At 40.0% G+C, this 14922-nt stretch overlaps 1 protein-coding gene across 3 annotated transcripts in view; it reads left to right on the top strand.

The window, feature by feature from the left end:
* LOC126481331 (protein 60A) overlaps positions 1-14922 on the top strand; it is a 538305-nt gene that overhangs the window by 154502 nt on the left and 368881 nt on the right. The window contains exons 5-6 of one of the 3 annotated variants that reach the window (XM_050105001.1): positions 6776-6852; positions 6937-7463. The exons of the other annotated variants lie outside the window; for them this stretch is intronic. Of the exons in view, the coding sequence (XP_049960958.1) occupies positions 6776-6852; positions 6937-7194 (335 nt within the window). The 3' untranslated portion in view covers positions 7195-7463. Of the gene's footprint in view, positions 1-6775; positions 6853-6936; positions 7464-14922 lie in introns of those variants that run through there. 3 annotated transcript variants of the gene reach the window in all.

Genomic DNA, 14922 nt, shown 5'->3' with positions numbered 1-14922 from the left:
CCTGACTTTCTTCCTATGTCTCCCTTTCTTCTTTTTGTCCTTTATCTCAGATTCATTGACCTTTGGTAAACTTTGGGTTTTCTTCCCCTGGGTATTGTGAGGTAGGCTATCTCTGATCTACAGTCATATATACCTTTCTGTTTGAGGAACAAGGGACTGATGATGTAGTAGTTTGGTCCATTTAATCATCCAACCAACCACCTAAAATGAACTACAGTACACATGCAAGTTATCTGAATCTGTGGGCACTTCCATTTAGGGCTGCTTTCCCTATTTAATGACATGAGTTGGTGATTAGCATGTGACCCATGTCTGTATACTTTGATTATGTTAAGTCAAAGAGAAGGGGCTCATAATCAATCAATTCACTAATAGAGCACATAGTGAACTACCTGATATGTGGTTGAATCTTGTAATAGAGCATGTATCCATTTTATAAGTTCATATGCTCTTTGAAGATTCTAAATAGCAAGGTGTTATATTTTTTTTTTAATGGCTTCACAACAAGTGATGTTTGTAACTTTTACATTTTAACAATGTATGTAACTACAGATGTTTATCCTTATTCTGATCCCTGTTTGTTGTGCAGGCGACTTTTGAGAATGAGAGATGACCTACTGAAAATAGTTGTGCTCTAAATAAATGGTACATTGTGACTACTTCAGATAATTTTGTAACAAGTTTCCAAACAACAATAGTCTGCACAGTTTATATTCACAGCACAGATAAACTCTACAAGCAAAGAAAGTATCTTGCACAACTAAACATTTTTTTGATATTATGTAACAAAATTCCATTTCATGTTTATTTGCCCCTGTGACAACCTATGTATTAACAGTCAGGCTCCAGCTCTCAGCTGATACTGTATATGCCTACACAGTGGCCAGTTAAGTTTTTATCTCTTTCCTTGTACTATATTTATTAAATTTCATGGACAAATTCATTCACTTCATACTGCAGTGGCTGCTCAGTGAACAGGCAGCCATGTGGATCATTAACACATCAGCACCCATTGGTGACATGTCAGGAGGGTAGCAAATAGCATATCTAGGATTGTGTCTGCTTTCATAGTTTACTTCTTCAGATTGTCTTGTTAGGATAGGTAGGATGTGTGCATGCTGTGTGCGGATTCAGGAGGAGCTAACTGCAGTTCGCAAACAGCTGAAAGCACTTTCATCTATGGTCAGCCACCTTCAGGCTGCTGCCTCTGCGTTTCTATTGTCCTGGAGCTCTGCTTCCTAGGCACCTCCTAGTGCATCCAATGCAGTGGATCTGCCCTCACAACAGGGTGAGGGGCAGGCAGTAATATGTTCGCACTGCTTGTGGCGCAGGGCCAATGTGGAGACTGGCTGCCTGGCCTCACCCTGTGAGGAGACAGGTGGCCGCTCCTTCAGCAGGGTCCGAGCAGGCACACAGGGGGAGGGGTTTACTAATTATCAGGAGCTCCAGTGTTAGGTGTGTTATGGAGTCCCTTAGGCAGATAGCATTCAGGGCTGGAAAGAAAGCCAATGTGCACTCGGTATATCTGCCGGAGGGCCTCATCTGAGATGTGGAAGTGGCCTTGCCTGATGCTGGATACAATTGTGTGCAAGTTGTGGCTCACATCGGTATCAATGATGCATGTCACTTGGTTTCTGAGAGCATCCTCATTGATGCAGGTGGCCGGCAGAGGTGGTGAAGACTGGTGGTATTGTGTGTGTATGCAAGTGGAGCTCACAATTTGCAAAATTGTTCTCAGAGCTGATCTGGGTCCTTAGGTTTGGAGCTTTGTGGAGGGTCTCAACCAAAAGCTTTGTTGACTCTGTGACAGTCTCGGTTGCAGATTTCTAGATCTGCTTATATCACATGGAGTTTGTAAGACTCCCCTTGGTAGGTCAGGGGTGCACTACACAAAGGAAGCAGCTACTCGGGTAGCAGAGTGCACATGAGAGTTTTTTAGGTTAGACTGTAGTCTGAGGTGTTCTGATGAACAATTGCCAGTTGATACACAGTGAGGGAAGTCAGCCAGCATTAAGAATAAAGACACTTTGACTGTCAAAATTTTATCAGCGAACTCTCGAAGTATTCCTAATAAAGTATCCGAATTTACTGGCTTCCAGGAAAGTTCTCGCACTCAGATTATTTTTGGGATCAAGACCTGCTGAAACCTGAGGTGGAAACTTCTGAAATATTTAGTGAGTCATGGAGCATATATCGGAAAGGCAGATTAGAGACCATAAGAGGGTAAGTGTTCATTGCAGTTGACGAAAGTATTGCCTCTATTGAGATCAAAGTTGAGTATGACAGTGAAGTTATCTGGTCATGTATAACAGCTGTAGATGAAATCAAGTTAACTGTTGGATATTTTTACCAGCCATCTGAATCTGCTGTAACAGTCCTAGAGTCAATCAAAGAAAGACTATGGTCAGTAGTGCATAAATATCCTGATCGTGCAATAGTACTTTGAGGCAACTTTACTCTACTGGGTGTAGACTGGGATGACTGTGGATTCATTGCAGGGGTACAGACAGACAGTCATGCGAAATACAGGGCGTGCATAAAGTCTGGGAACACTTTCAATTATTTGTTGCACAAGAAGCAAACATTGTACAGATATCATACATATGTCATTTTGAAGAGAAACCCTGAAAGTTTGTATCATGGATACCACGACAGCATAGTTTGGTAATCTGCCGGTAGTCAGTGCTAGTCGCAAACAAGTCAGCACTAATTGCAAACGTGTGGAGTTCAGGTTATGTTGCAGTTGGACAAAAACAATTGTACTAGAGCTGTTCAATGGATATTTAGAACCAAGTATGGTAAGAAGCACCAACAAGGTAGGCCATTTACCACTGGCACAACAAATTGATTACAACGGGTTGCTTGTGCCCAGCAACACATAGGAAGCTCGCTCCACGCCTGAACTCTCCATGTTTGGGACTAGCGCTGACTGTCGGCAAATTACCAAACTATGCTGTGACGATATAGATGCAAAAAAACTTTCAGTGTTTCTCTTCTAAATGACATATGTATGATATCTGTACAATGTTTGGTTCTTGTGCCATAAATAATTGAAAGTGGGCCTGGGCTTTATGTACACCCTGTAATTTTGAATATGTTTTCTGAAGACAGCCTTGAGTAGCCAGCTCGGCATCCCATATGCTACAAATAGGCTGGATCTCATCAATAATTTCATTATAGAAACGGTGATTAACGTTCATGATGTCAATGCAGTTGTTAGCATCTCTCTTAGACAGTGAATTGACATCACTTAGTCCATTAAGATGGATGTAAAGGAATTATGGACAGAGTTCAAGCAAATTGTAAATTGTGGTCTGGAGAGCTATGTGCCTAGTAAGTGGATAAGGATGAAAAATATCATTCATGATTTAATAACAAAATTCAGAACATGCTAAGGAGACAGAGGCTGTTGCTCTCTGGTTCAAAAGAGAATGCACAAATGACAACAAGCAAAGGTTAGTAGAGATTCTTGCATCTGTGAAAAGATCTATGCGCAAAGCATATGAGAACTAGCACTATCGCACCTTAGTGAAAAATCTGGCAGAAACCCCGAGAAAATTCTGGTCTTACGTAAAATCGCTAAGCGGGTTTAAGGCTTCCATGCAGTTCCTTGATGACCAGTTTGGTGTGGCAGCTGAAGATAGCAAAATGAAAGCTGAAGTTTTAAATTTCATGTCCAAGAAATCATTCAAACAGGAGAATTGTGCAAACATAGTATCATTTGACCATCGGTCAGACTCCCTTATGAATGACATAGTAATAAGCTTCTCTGGTCTAGAGAAACAACTGAAAGATTTGAAAGCAAATAAATCACCACTTCCAGATGGGATCCCAGTTCAGTTTTACAAAGAGTACTTATCTAGTCTGCATTTATCATGAATCTCTTTCCCAGCACAAAGTCCCAAGTGACAGGGAGAAAGTGGAGCTGACTCCAGTATATAAGAAGGGTAAAAGAATGGACCCACAAAATTGCAGATCAATATCCCTAACTTCAGTTTGCTGCAGAATCCTTGAACATATTCTCAGTTCAGATGTAGTAAATTTTGTTGAGACTGAGAAGCTTGAATCAGCATGGTTTTAGGAAGCATTGCTCATGCAAAACTCAGCTTGACCTTTTCTTACATGATATATTGCAAACTATGGATGAAAGGCAACAGATTGATTCCATATTTCTAGATTTCTGGAAAGTGTTTGATATGGTGTCCCATTGCAGGCTGCTTATGAAGGTTCGAGCATATGGAATAAGTTCACAAATGTGTGAGTGGCTCGAAGACTTCTTAAGTAATAAACCCTGTATGATGTCCTTGATGACGAGTGTTCATCAGAGACCCGGGTATCATGAGGAGTGCCCAGGGAGGTGTGATAGGACCACTGTTGCTCTTAATATACATGAATGATTTGTCAGACAGGGTGGGCGGCAATCTTTGGTTGTTTGCTGACGATGCTGTGGTGTACAGTAATATGCCAAAGTTGGCTGACTGTAGGAAGAAACAAGATGGTTTAGACAAAATTTCTAGTTGGAGTGATGATGGCAGTTAGCTCTAACTGTGGAAAAATGTAAGTTAATGCAGACGATTGGGAAGAACTAACCTATAATTTTCAGATACAGTATTACTAGTGTCCTGCTTGACACAGTCAATTTGTTTAAATATTTGGGCGTAACACTGTGAAGCAATATAAAATGGAACAAGCATATCAGGACTGTAATAGGGAAGGTGAATGGTCAACTTTGGTTTACTGGGAGAATTTTAGGAAAGAGTGGTATGCCTGTAAAGGAGAACACATATAGGACTCTGGTGCGACCTATTCTTGAACACTGCTCAGGAGTATGGGATCTTTACCAGCTCAGATTGAAGGAAGACTCTGAAGCAATTCATAGATGGGCTGCTGGATTTATTACCAGTAGGATCAAACAACACATAAGTGTTACGAAGATGCTTCAGGAAGTCAAATAGGAATCCCTGGAAGGAAGGCAACATTATTTTTGAGGAACGCTATTGAGGACATTTGGAGAACCAGAATTTGGAGCTGACTGCCAAACAATTCTACTGCCACCAACATACATTGCATGTAAGGACGATGAAGAAAAGATTCGAGAAATTAGGGGTCATATGGAGACACGTAGATAGTCATTTTTCCCTCACTCTGTTTGTGAGTGGAACAGAAAAGGAAATGACTAGTAGGGGTACAGGGTACTCTCTGCCATGTACTGTACATTGGCTTGCAGAGTATGTATGTAGATGTAGTTTTATTGTCCTAATAGGAGATAATTTCTTGCATGCTGATCCTGGTCACTTCTGTTTCAAATCACTGAGCACCTGACTCAGTAACATTACATGTTAAGAGCCTGTAACTATAACACATTTTTTCTGAAAGTCATGATGACACCCTGTGAGTCCCAAAGAAACAGGTGCCATCTCTTCTACCATCAACAAAACAGTCCTGGTTTTTCAGTGCTGTATCTCCTTTGCCAGTCTTAGTGCAGAGGTACTGGGCTCTTATTGTAGACAATGGAGGTTCATTTCCCCATCTGGCCTATGGATTTAGGTTCCTTGGATTCTCTAAAGCACTAAAAGCTAATGCAAGGATGGTCCTGCATTATGTCAATGGGATGGTAAGCCCTAATCTTTCCTTCTTCCTCTTTTGCCAACCTGTAGGCTGTTTGGCTACTGAAGATTAGTGACAGTTAATGCAGACTTCACTCAGCTGCTTTGCATGTCTTCCATGACAAGTCCCATAACATGATGTTATTTACATTTCTGAGACAATGTCTCAGTATTGCTGAATTTCTAGCTGACTAATTTTAGTCACTACTAATCAGATACTTCTGCATTGTAACAGTGATGTTCGCACTGTTGAGAATTATCTGTCACCAAATGAAGTATAACATTTTGTCTCCACTCTGTAATAGTATAAGAGCACAAACCTTTCCTGTCCATGAGTAGTGCTTTTACCAAGTAAGCCATCTGCTGTGGTATAACTGTGATTTTTTTTTGGTACCTGTGCTTCACTCTTTTAGTTTAGCTCACCTTCATACTTTGCTGGCCTAGCACACCTACTATAAAAACATGCCAAACAGTAACTAAATCACTGCCTGTGAGTCGAGGTACTACAAATTATGCCATTCGCTAAGCAGAGTGTGTGCCATACATTAAGCTGCCTGACAGGTTAAAACTGTGTGGTAAATCAGTATTTAAATTCAGACTGGAAGATGATGCTGTCAGAAAGTAGGCATATTCTCACTGTTTTTCCCTCTCTAACATCTTACAGCAACACATGCTAGGTCAACACTTCATTGAGGAAGAAAGTGTTCGTTGCTCAGAATGGTGTAATAAGGCTAACAACAGCTGCACAGTGCATTCACTGTCCTATGTAGTTTGTTGTTAATAATTGACTGCAGTGTGAAAACATTCATACAGACAATACCAGATGGAGGAATGACTTACGCTAACCTTCACTAAACCTTAATGTGGCAATGAAAGGATTGAGGTATTCAGCCACAAAAATCATTGACTACTTTCTCAGGGAAGGATCTTAATGTAAAAGACAATCCTGTAAATGGTCAGCACGTTGCCATATTTTTCTCTGTGAAAGTGTATCTCGTTGTAAACTAACTGACACATTCCACATTATAATGATAAATTCATGTTATTGTCCATAAAACATACAAATAAGTGACTAAGTAAATAATTGCAATGAAATGAAATATATTTTCATGAATTTAATTCTTTAAGTGCTATATAGATTTTTAATTTTAAAGCCTTTTATTTTTTAGATACAATTCCTCACTGGACATCAAGGAACTGCCAGCTGCGAACGCTTTATGTGAACTTTCAGGATCTTGACTGGAAGGTGTGTAAGACATTTATAGGTTGAAGTACTGAATTGCCAACATATGATGATGATGTGAACTTACACCAATCAAACTTGTTGCAGGATTGGATAATTGCCCCAAATGGTTACCATGCCTGGTATTGCAGTGGTGAATGTAACTTTCCTCTGAATGCACACATGAATGCCACAAACCATGCAATTGTGCAAACCTTGGTTCACCTGATGTACCCAACACATGTTCCAAAGCCGTGCTGTGCCCCTGTGAAGCTCGGTCCAGTGCATGTGCTGTATTATCTTGACAAATTAGTCACACTCAACAAATACAAGAACATGGTTGTGAAGAGCTGTGGCTGTCACTAACTGTGTGTGTACTGGATTCATGGTCACTGTGTTGCACTTTCTTTCATTGTAAATATACCATCGTTCATGAATGTGTACTTGTGAACCTCATGGTGAAATATATTGTGCAGTGTTTTTTAAGCTAGTTTTGATAAGTAATTATATAACCAATATTTTTTTAACTTCACAGACAATAAGAAGTGATAATTAGTAATTTTTATCAGCCGTAACTCTATGTAAATATCTGGAACATATTCAGAAAATATACATTACTGTTTTAGGAACTTTTACCATGGTTTATATATACACACACACTGATGAGATAAAACATTGTGACCACCTGCTTAATATCATGTTAGTCCACCTTTGGAATGTAATAGAGCACTGATTCTGTGTGGCAAAGATTTAACAAATCCTTGATGGGTTTCCAGAGGTAGGTGGCACCAGACGTCTATGCACAGATCATGCAGTTCCCATAAATTACAGACGTTGCTTTGCAGATAAGGAACTGGTGCCCAATAGCATCCCATGAGTTCCACTGGGTTCAGGTCAGGAAATTCTGTAGCCAATACACCAATGTGAGTTCACTATCATGCTTCTCAAACCACTGTAGCACAATTAGGGCCTTGCGATGGGCTGTTATCGTGCTGGAAGATGTCATCAGTGCTGAAGAAGACATGAAGCGTGAAGGTTCTCAACAATAACGTTCATGTATTCTGCAGCTTTCATTGTGCCTTCGAATACCATCGCAGTTTCAATGGAAGCCCAGGTGAACATCCCCCATAGCGTAATACTGCCTCCACTGGTCTGCATCAGTGATGCTGTGCATGTTTCGAGCAGCCTTTCATCTGTGATACCATGTATCCAGTTATAACCACCTACCTGGTGAACACATTTTGATTGATCCATGGTCCAGTCTCAGTGATCCCATGCTGACTACAGTCTTAATTGACAATATTGGTTTAACAATACAGGAATGCCCATTTGTCTGTTGTGGATCCCTAATTCAACAATGTGCACTTTACGGTGTGCTCTGAAACCCTTGTGCCTGCACCAGCATTGTACTCTCTCATCAGATTTGCCACAGATCACTGTGTATTCTGCTTTACAGAGCAGGCAAGCCTTCAGCCTCCATGTTCCATGATGAGGCCATTACCTACTCGTGGCTTCCCCATCCTTCAACCACTTTCCATAGATGCTCATGACAGTAGCAAGCAAACACAGGTTTGCTGCGGAATCCTTGGACGTATTCTTAGTTCAAATATAACAAATTTTCTTGAGACTGAGAAGCTCACATCCACAAATTAGTGAAGTTTTAGAAAGTGTAGCTCATGCCAGACTTAGCTTGCCCTTCCTGCAGTTGATATACTGTGAACTATGTGTGAAGGGTAACAGGCAGATTACGTATTTATAGGTTTCCAGAAAACATTTGACACCATGCCCCACTGTAGACTGTTGACAAAGGTACGAGCATATGGAATAAGTTCATTGATATATGAGTGGCTCGGAGACTTCTTCAGTAACTGAACCCAGTATGTTGTCTTCAAACACGAGTGTTCATCAGAGACAAGGTTGGTTGGTTGATTTGGGGGAGGGGACCAAACAGTGAGGTCATCTGTCCCATCCTATTAGGGAAGGAAGTCAGCTGTGCCCTTTCAAGGGAACCATCCCAGCATTTGCCTTAAGTGATTTAGGGAAACCATGGAAAACCTAAATCAGGATGGCCGGACACAGGTTCAAACCATTGTCCTCTCGAGTGCGAGTCCAGTGCGCTATTCACTGTGCTGCCTTGCTCAGTCAGAGACAAGGGTATCACAAGAGTGCACCAGGGAAATTGATAGCACCTCTGTTAATTTCTATGTGTATATAAATGATCTGGCAGCAAGGGAGGCAGCAAACTGTGGTTTTTGGTGATGATGCTGTGGTTTATGAAGGTGATGAAGTTGGGTGACTATAGGTAGATACAAAATGGCTTAGACAAAATTTCTAGCTGGTGTGATGAATGGTAAATGTGGAAGAATGTAAGTTAATCCCAGTGAATAGAAAGAACAAACCTGTAATGTTCAGAAAAAGTATTACTAGTGTTCTAATTGACACAGTCAATTCGTTTAAATATCTGGGTGCAATGTTGCAAAGCAATATGAAATGGAACAATCATGTAACAACTGTGGTAGGGAAAGCAAATGGGCAACATTGGTTTATTGGGAGAATTTTAGGAAAGAGTGGTTCACCTGCGAAGGAGACCATATAAAGGACACTGGTGCGATCTATTCTTGACCACTCCTAGAGTTTTTGGGATCTGTACCAGGTTGGATTGAAGGAAGACATTGAAGCATTTCTGAGGTGGGCTGCTGGATGTATTACTGGTTGGTTCAAACAACATGCAAGTGTTATGAAGACGGTTTGGGAACCCAAATGAGAATCCATGGAGGGAACACAACGTTCTTTTTGAAGAACACTATTCCAAAAATTTTGAGAACTTGCATTTAAGCCTGACTGAAGAGCAATTCTGCTACCGCCAACATACACTTACTATAAGGACAACAAAGATAAGATATGAGACATACAGACAGTTGTTTTCCCCCATTCTGTTTGTGAGCGGAACAGGAAAGGAAATGACTAGTAGTTGCACAGGGTACCCCCGACCAGGCACTGTATGGTGGCTTGTAGATTGTGTGTGTAGAAGTAGATGTAATACGGCCAACCAAGTTTCCTGTTTCCAAGACCCTTGTTCTCAGGTGGCAAGCCATAACAAACTGCCCGTGTCAGTTGTTTACATCAGTGGATTTCACCATTTACTGCCCCGTCATCAGTGAAATGATTCCCCATTTATCTCTGCTCCGCTTATAAACTTCCCTTACTGCATTAGTACCTGCAACATCCCCAGGCAGCATGTAGTCTCATGGCGGGCAGTGCTCATAATGTTTCTGTCTTATCAGTGTAAATTCTTTTGAAAAGGTTAAAAGCAACAGTATTAAGATGAGTAAAGATAATCAAGAAGAGCAGAGTGACAAAGCATGACTGCATGACATGTATACTGTAACTATAGGAAAGACAGATTTTGCTGGTTATTCAAAAATTTGAGATTCCTTTGAGGGAAACATGGCAGTTGTATGAAAATCCTCTGATGACAAACTGGTACCAGTCACAGGAGAAAAGGCAGAAAGGTGAAAGGAATATGCAGAATGGGTGTATGAAGGAAAGAAAGAGAAACTAGCTGATGATGAGTTGGGTGATTCGATACTGAGAAAAGCATTTCATGGCAGTAAAAGATGTCAGTTGTTATAAGATACTTGGAGTACAGGACATTCCCTCAAAATTTTTGACACACTGGTGTATCAACCATTGCAAAATTCTTCCATGCGGTATGCAAGATATGACATAGGCAAAATAATATGTGACATTCAAGCAAAATGTAACCCTGTACCAAAGAAGGGAGCTGTTGACATGTATGAGCATTACTGAACATCTGTTTAATAAGCCATGGTTCCAAAATACTAATATGGATTAACTATGGAAGAATGAAACAAGCAGCAGAAGTTTTTTTTTTTTTTTTTTTTTTTAAAAGAGAACAGTTTGGGTGACACAGGCTCTATGACCAAGGGTGTCTGCAGAAATTTTCCAGGGAGGATGGGGACAAGGCTCTAAAATTGTCATTTTTTATATCAATGACTTGGTCACTTTCAAGACCTGTTATGACATAAGAACTACATTTTATAGGGGACACAAAAAAACTAATATCACAGAAAACTCATGATTGTCCGCTAAATATATGAGTAAAGACTCTGTACTTCAGGTTCTGGAGGGAGGGAAAGGGGGGGGGGGGAGGGGGGAGAGCAAGTGCCCCCTCTTGTAGGTGTGTATGCCTATGACATACCTTGGAAGATAGGTTGAAGAAAGATAAACCCACATCATAGATTTGCAGATTCAGGACAAACTTTTGACAATTTTGACTGGAGCACACTCTTTGAGATTATGAAGTTATGAAGGATAAATAAAGGGAACGAAAAAGGGCTCTAAAATTTGCACAGAAATCGAATTGGCAGAGCTGCAGAACATGAAAATGAGTAATAAGAAGGTTATAGCTTATCCATCATATTGCTACATTTGTGGACATAGCAATCAGTTAAGGAAACCAAGGAAAAATATGGCAAGAGATGTTCAGGAAAAAAAAGAAGGAAAAATCTTTGAGATCCGCCTTTAATACTGTAATTATGTCAGAGACAGTAAAAGACTAGGAAAATCAGTTGAACAGAATTGATAGTGTCTTGAAGGTTGTAAAATGAACTGATGATAATGAAGAATGAATAATGGAGGACAGTGAAATTATGCCAGGAAATGCTGTTGGAATACGTTTAGGAAACGAGATGCCAAATTGAGTAGGCAAATTTACCTATTTGGGCAGAAAAACAGTGACAGTGCCAGAAGTAAAGTGTGTTTCAGAAGCGGATGGGCAAAGCAGGGAAAAACTTTTTTGAAAATAAAAAATATGTTAAAATTCAAGTGTTAGGTATTTTAGGGTAATTTTGTCTGGAGCATAGCCTTACATGTTGTGGTCTTCGGTCAAGACTGGTTTGATGCAAGTCTCTAAGCTAATCTGTCTGTGCAAGCCCCTTACTCTCTGCATAACTATGGCAATCTGCTTATGGAAATGAAACATGGACGATGAACAGTAAAAACATGAAGATAACAAAATTTTTTGATGTGGTGCCACAGAATAATGCTAAAATTTAGAAGATATATTATATTTAAATGGGAAGAAATGAGCTTTTATGGTATAAGTAGAGAAAAAGAAGGGACAGATTAGTAGGACATGTTCTGAAGCATCCAGAATTAGGTAATTTGATAGCAGAGCAAAGTGTGGTGGGTAACAATAGTAAACAGATAATCGAACTTAAATACCATAAGCAGGTTCGAGTAGATGTAGGGTGCTGTAGCTTTTCGGGGATGAAGATGCTTACACTAGATAGACTAGTGTAGATAGCAGTATCAAAGCAATGATTGACTGAAGACTACAATACCACCACCTCTAAGTAATGCTGAACAGATTAGTAAGTTATAATTTCTTGGGTGGGTTGCAAAACTATATGTTTGTAGAAACATTTATTTTTAGATACTTTCATTGCAACCAGAATTAATCTCTTTGAAAATAGTGAAATTGGGGCAAGTAAACATATTTGTCTTCTTTTTATTAATTTTTGTCCTGCATAATAAATTTGGGGTAACTTCTCACATATACAAAGAGGCACTCAGGCCACAAAATGGTAATTGGAATAATGTATGTAGTCACACAAATACATCATATGCAGACTTCTATTTGAGCAGTTGGCAATGCTAACAACTATCTCTTGGCATATTTATCACTGATAAATTTGTTGTCAACAATCCATTTCAGTGTGAGAATAACAGAGATATCGGAAAGTCATGAATATATTCAGGTTTGTTTGATCTACAGAAGAGAATTACAGAAGTTCAGAAAAACTGAGCTAGCCGACACTTGAAGATAGGCACCAGCCATCCCATGGATGCCAATTTACAAAATTTCAGAAACCAGTATTAAATGAAGAATGTAGGAATGTAGTACAAATCCCAATATTCTGCTTTTGTAGAGTTTGCATAGACAAGATTGGATTAATTACAATGAACACAGAGGCTTTATGCAGTAGGCTCCTGCGGTCCATGTGTAAATGGAATGGGGAGTGCTCCTAATATGTGGTGCAATGGAAACTATTCTTTGCATTGCAGCTCATAGTGATTTGCAAAGTATAGATACAGTTGTAGAATAGAAGGAATTGCCCAGAAGAAATGATTTCAGATTAGACTTACATTTGCTTTGCTACTTTTCAGATATTGTGGGCTATCAGGCAAATGCTCAGAGAATTTTGTGGCTGCATTGTGAACTCCTTTAGAAGCCACTGACATCTGTAGTAATGACGGTAACATTATTTGCTAATAAGTAGATGATGATGATGGTCGGTTTCTTGGGCACTCAACTGCACCTGTACAAAGTCCCAATTTTTACACAATCCACTCTAGCCACCGTCACAAATGACGATGATGATGATGAAATAATGAGGACAACACAAACACCCAGTCCCTGGGCAGAGAAAATCCCCAACCCGGCCGAGAATCGAACCCAGGACCCCATGGTCCAGAGGCAGCAACGCTAGCCACTAGACCATGAGCTGTGGACCAATAAGTTGATGGAAATAAAATGTGTGACACAAAGTGTTTTCAAATGTGCATTAAAACTGTTTATCATCTACAACTTCCATAATCTAGAGGAATCGTAGAGCAGAAATAAGTAGTCAATGCAGACTTCTAAAGCAATATGGTAGTGTCTGTGGAACATGTGACTAGTCCCTAACAACTCCCCCGGCAATCCTCAAATGTGAAGAAATGGTACCTACAGTTTTTCTTGTGCCAGAGTCTGAGTATCGCAGGTAAGTACTATAATTCAGTCTTCCAACAGAACTGTATTCTTGCTCATTTCATCTATTTCCCTTGGCGGTCTGGCCCACTTCCTAGCATTTAATGTGCCAAGATTATTCAGCCAACAGTTCTAAAATATTCATAATACCAGTGCCAGTGGTTTACCTGGCCATGACATCAAATGTTGACAATAAAATGTACTGATAACATAAGTACAGATCATAGCAAAAAAGTATTGTATGACATAGATAAGCAATGGCTCAATCAGTGTGTTTAGAGAGAAATTATGGGAAGAATGCTGGGGAGAAGTTTGTAAAGCATTGAGTGTTGATGGTAAATTTAGCTCTTTGTTAAACATATTTCTGCAGCATGTTGAATCTTATCTTCATGTAATACAAATAAGGGTACAGTTTAATAGAAGTAAGGGTGGATGGATAACCTGAGATTAAAGTATCTTTTGTCAGGAAGAGAGAGCTCTAACTAATTCAGAGCTTAAGCTCCATTAGCATAAGTATTGTCAAATACTCAAATCTGCTGTTAAAGAAAACAAAAGTCATGTACTATGCTCAAACAACCAAAAGGAGTCTGAAACCTGTTTGGTCAAATAGAAACAGCTAATAGTGGGTCTACACCAGTTATATTGAGATAGGCAACCAATGGTTGGAAATGTGTTATGGATTACGTAGCATACACCACATAACCACAGTGCAATATTGTTCAAAGTGACAATTGCCAGTCTCAATGTATACCTGGCAACAGCACATGGAGTTATGCCACACTCTACCAAAGATCCATGTTGCCTGTTATAACAGAAGACAGGCAGGTTGGACCCTAGTAAGCAGGTATTCATCTGTTTCTAGGTGGATTTAATACACCAACATCTTGACGAAACTGCAGAGGGAGAAGTCCAGAGGCATGAGATCTGGCAATCATGCTAGCCATGGGACAGGACCTCCTCTTTCAATCCAATGATAAGATGGGGTTATGTGGACACTCAGGTGCTCATGGACATTAAACACTGAAGTGGGCTGGTGCACCATCATGTTGAAATCACATCCTTTTGTGGACAACGAGGGGTACACTCTTCAAGAACTGTGGCAGCACCTCTAACAGGAATGCCAGATAATGTGGACCATTTAAATGGGGAGGCAGCAAATAAGGCCCTATTAGGTGATCTTGGACAATGTTTGCCTATATGTTGACAGAGAATCGTTGCTGGTGGCAACTGATGTGGATGCCATGTGGATTGTTCTCATTCCAGACATTACTATTGTGGCTGTTGAAAACATCAGCAGTGAACTAGGCCTCATCTGTGAA

The sequence above is a fragment of the Schistocerca serialis genome, chromosome 5 (assembly GCF_023864345.2).
Source record: "Schistocerca serialis cubense isolate TAMUIC-IGC-003099 chromosome 5, iqSchSeri2.2, whole genome shotgun sequence".
Classification (NCBI taxonomy): Eukaryota; Metazoa; Arthropoda; class Insecta; order Orthoptera; family Acrididae; genus Schistocerca; species Schistocerca serialis.
The sequence above is the reverse complement of the archived record's forward strand: the minus strand, read 5'-3'. Positions and strand labels throughout refer to the sequence as shown.